The sequence below is a fragment of the Dryobates pubescens genome, chromosome 3 (genome assembly GCF_014839835.1).
Source record: "Dryobates pubescens isolate bDryPub1 chromosome 3, bDryPub1.pri, whole genome shotgun sequence".
Taxonomy (NCBI): domain Eukaryota; kingdom Metazoa; phylum Chordata; class Aves; order Piciformes; family Picidae; genus Dryobates; species Dryobates pubescens.
In genome coordinates, this window is record NC_071614.1 from 24,166,215 (window position 1) to 24,169,822 (window position 3,608).

Consider the following 3,608-nt stretch of genomic DNA (forward strand, 5'->3'; position numbering starts at 1 on the left):
GGTAAGTAGATTTCACTGAGAAATCATCATAGATGTAAATTACTCACACCCTAATCACTGTCAGTTGACAACAGATCAAAAACTAGTGACTAAAACTAAGGACGCAGAGCCCACGGGAAGGTGTGCAGAGAGCAGGGAAAGAGCTGCGGTGTGAACTTCATGGTCTCTGCTTGGTTCTCACTGACACCAGTTCAAATCTACAGTAACTCATTGTCCTGATAGATAGTTATTCTAGATTTGCTCGAGCCCTGCTGAGAGCAAGATTTATATCATATATTCCAACACGCAGTATTTTCCCTCTAGCTTCTGCCAACACAAGAAAATGCTCCACGTCTTTCTGCAGCTCTGAATGACTTTATTCGCAGTTATGTTTCAGATTTGATTTAAAAAGCTGTTTTAAAAGACTCGTTCAAGTGCATACAGCGGTGTAGAAACACAGCTTTGTACAGCTAGTCAGGAGTATAAATAGCTGAACTGCGTTTTCTCCGTAGCTGATGTTTTGCTGGGTTTCGCCAGAAGAGGGTAGAGTTTGGAAAGGACTCCTCGCAGCCTGGGCTCCCTATTGTGTTGGGAAACAGCAAAGGCAAAGCAAGCACAAGTTTCTCCTCTGCACGCTTGCACCGGCTGGCGACGTGTAAGAGTCAGCAGATAAACTCTGGAAGACCTTAAAGTAAAGAGAAAACGGAGAGCGAGACAAAATTCAATAGCGGCTTTCTAGGGAGATCTGTGGAATCGAAGAGAGAAACCGCAACAGTTTTCTGTGGGCTCACCCTGCCGATTGTCTCTCTGAGAACTGTCACTCACTGCACGTTGCATTAATCAGAGCACAGGATTTATTTCTCTGCCGTGGCTTCCAACCTGTGAATAAATACCACTTTCAGAGAGAGAATGGGACCTGAAAAGACTCTCAAGCACTGAGCAGAGGGGTGAGTTTTATGAAATGGTTTCTTCTCTTTCAAATCTGCTGGAGCTTTCTAACATCCAGCTTGCAGGCACAGCAGCCTGGTGACTTGTCTTTTCCCTGCAGCTTGTTGCAGACCTCAGCAGGCTTTCCTGACCGCAGAGGTTTATTTCTGTAACCTTTCCCACCACAACTACGGGTCAGTTTGGTAACAGTTGCAGCAGAGCTGACTTGGTGCTGATTTGTTTTCATGAAGAATTAAACCCACAAAGCTTTGAAACCAAACAGGCTGCAAAGCAAATACAATTCAATACAGTTGAAATGGCAGGCGACTCCAGTTTCCCAGATGTGGAGAGCGATGGATCAGAAAAAAACGAAGAAACGGAGATCGTAGTCAATGTTGGTGGGGTAAGGCAGGTGTTCTATGGAGACAACCTGAATCAGTACCCAGAAACACGACTGGCAGAGCTGATCAACTGTTTATCGGGGGGATATGATAGCATATTCTCACTCTGTGATGACTATGATCCTGGAAAAAGAGAGTTTTACTTTGACAGAGATCCAGATGCTTTCAAATGCATTGTTGACGTGTACTACTTTGGGGAAATTCACATGAAGAAAGGAATATGCCCCATATGTTTCAAGAATGAAATGGAATTTTGGAAAGTGGATCTAAAATTTTTGGATGACTGCTGCAAAACTCATCTAAGTGAAAAAAGGGAGGAACTGGAAGAAATAGCCCGAAGAGTGCAACTGATTCTGGATGACCTGGGAGTAGATGCCTCAGAAAGTCGGGGGAAAAGGTGCCAAAAATACATCTGGAAATTTCTGGAGAAGCCAGAATCATCCTACCCAGCTCGGGTGATTGCTGTTCTGTCCTTTCTGTTTATTTTGATCTCCTCCATTGTGATGTGCGTGGGGACCATCCCAGACCTGCAGATTGTAGACGCGGAGGGGAACCGTATGGAGCACCCAACTCTGGACAGCATAGAGACAGCCTGTATAGTCTGGTTTACCATGGAGTATGTGCTCAGGCTAATCTCCTCTCCCAACAAACTCCACTTTGTCTTGTCTTTCATGAACATTGTTGACGTGCTAGCAATACTTCCATTCTATGTCAGCCTGACCTTGACCCACTTGGGAGCCAAGCTCATGGAGCTGAGCAATGTCCAGCAGGCGGTCCAGGCGCTGCGCATCATGAGGATCGCGAGGATTTTCAAGCTTGCACGGCACTCCTCAGGGCTCCAGACTCTAACCTATGCCCTGAAACGCAGCTTTAAGGAGCTTGGGCTGCTCCTCATGTATTTAGCTGTTGGTATCTTTGTCTTTTCTGCCCTGGGTTATACCATGGAGCAAAGCCACCCCGAAACTTTATTTAAAAGCATCCCTCAGTCATTTTGGTGGGCAATCATTACCATGACCACGGTTGGATACGGAGATATATACCCTAAAACAACACTAGGAAAACTGAATGCTGCCATCAGTTTTCTGTGTGGAGTGATAGCGATTGCCCTTCCCATCCATCCCATAATTAACAACTTTGTCAGATACTATAACAAACAGAGAGTTTTAGAAACAGCTGCCAAGCATGAATTAGAGCTGATGGAGCTGAACTCAGCTGATGGGAAAGCCACAAACTCCAAGAATGAACTAGAGGATCTTGCAAGGGAAGGCAAGGAGGCTCCTTTTCATAGCAGCCGGCTAAAAGTCTCCCACAGTGACACCTTTATTCATCTCCTGTCAGAAGAGAAACAGTATAGGACCAGGCTTCAAAGCTGCAAATAAACTGTGAGCTGCTGTCAGTGCTAAGCTATTGATTGGGACAACCTGACAATCAACTATGGAAAAGACTGGAGGGATCTGTTAAAGTTGGGAGGGAGCTCTGCTTTGCTTTTCCAACATGAATATATATTAACCCCCTGGTATCTCCATCAACAGTTGGTAAGACTTTGCTGCTATTACTCAAAATAAAATAGTAGGACTCTATTGAGATCAGACTGCTTATAATAAGTGTGTTCTGACAAAACCCATTTGTAACCATTCTGGAGACTGAAAAGTCCTTGCCGGTGGGTAACTAGTTGATGATTTGAATGTGCAGCATTGCCACATCAGAACTCTGTACCTGTGACAATAAAGCGCAGCATCACACAGATTGTGTCCTCTAGGCTGTCTTCAATGCCTTTGCAGCTGGGAGAATTGCTCCCAAAATAATTAAAGCAGCCTCTCATTCATATTAGGTTCAGGTTTACTGTAAAACATTATGAGCAGTTTCACCCTAGAGCTACAGAAAGTGTGAATATACACTGTCTGCAGAATACTGGGCTCAATGAATGGCTTTGTTTCTCTAAAGTGTAATTCAGGCTCAATGCTTTGGACAGCTATCTGTTCCTCTTTCCAGAAGTATTATAAATTTCAATGGGACATGAACTTTATTGGGCTACTTTTTTTTTGGGCAAAGATGAAGAAGAGGAGTTAAGAATGGTATTTGTTCTAGCATTTGACTACAACATAATAATTTACATATGTGGGGATCTTTCAGGAATGATTTATAAGGAAGTGATTCTAAAAACTGTAAGTTGGCTCATGATATTTTTTTTTATTCATTGTTGAAGCAAGAGATGTTTTTTTTAGGGGAGTTCAGCTGAGTGCTCCTAAATAAGATACTTTAACTCTTTGAAAGTAAATATGGAGAAAGTTTCAATAAGAA

General features: G+C 43.3%; 1 protein-coding gene across 1 annotated transcript; it reads left to right on the forward strand.

Annotated features, from left to right (window-relative positions):
- The first annotated feature begins 1,050 nt into the window (after positions 1-1,050).
- Positions 1,051-3,367, forward strand: KCNF1 (potassium voltage-gated channel modifier subfamily F member 1). Its single transcript, XM_009909480.2, has one exon. It carries the CDS (start codon positions 1,223-1,225, stop codon positions 2,684-2,686), a length of 1,464 nt encoding a protein of 487 aa, XP_009907782.1. The 5' UTR covers positions 1,051-1,222; the 3' UTR covers positions 2,687-3,367.
- The last annotated feature ends 241 nt before the right edge of the window (positions 3,368-3,608 follow it).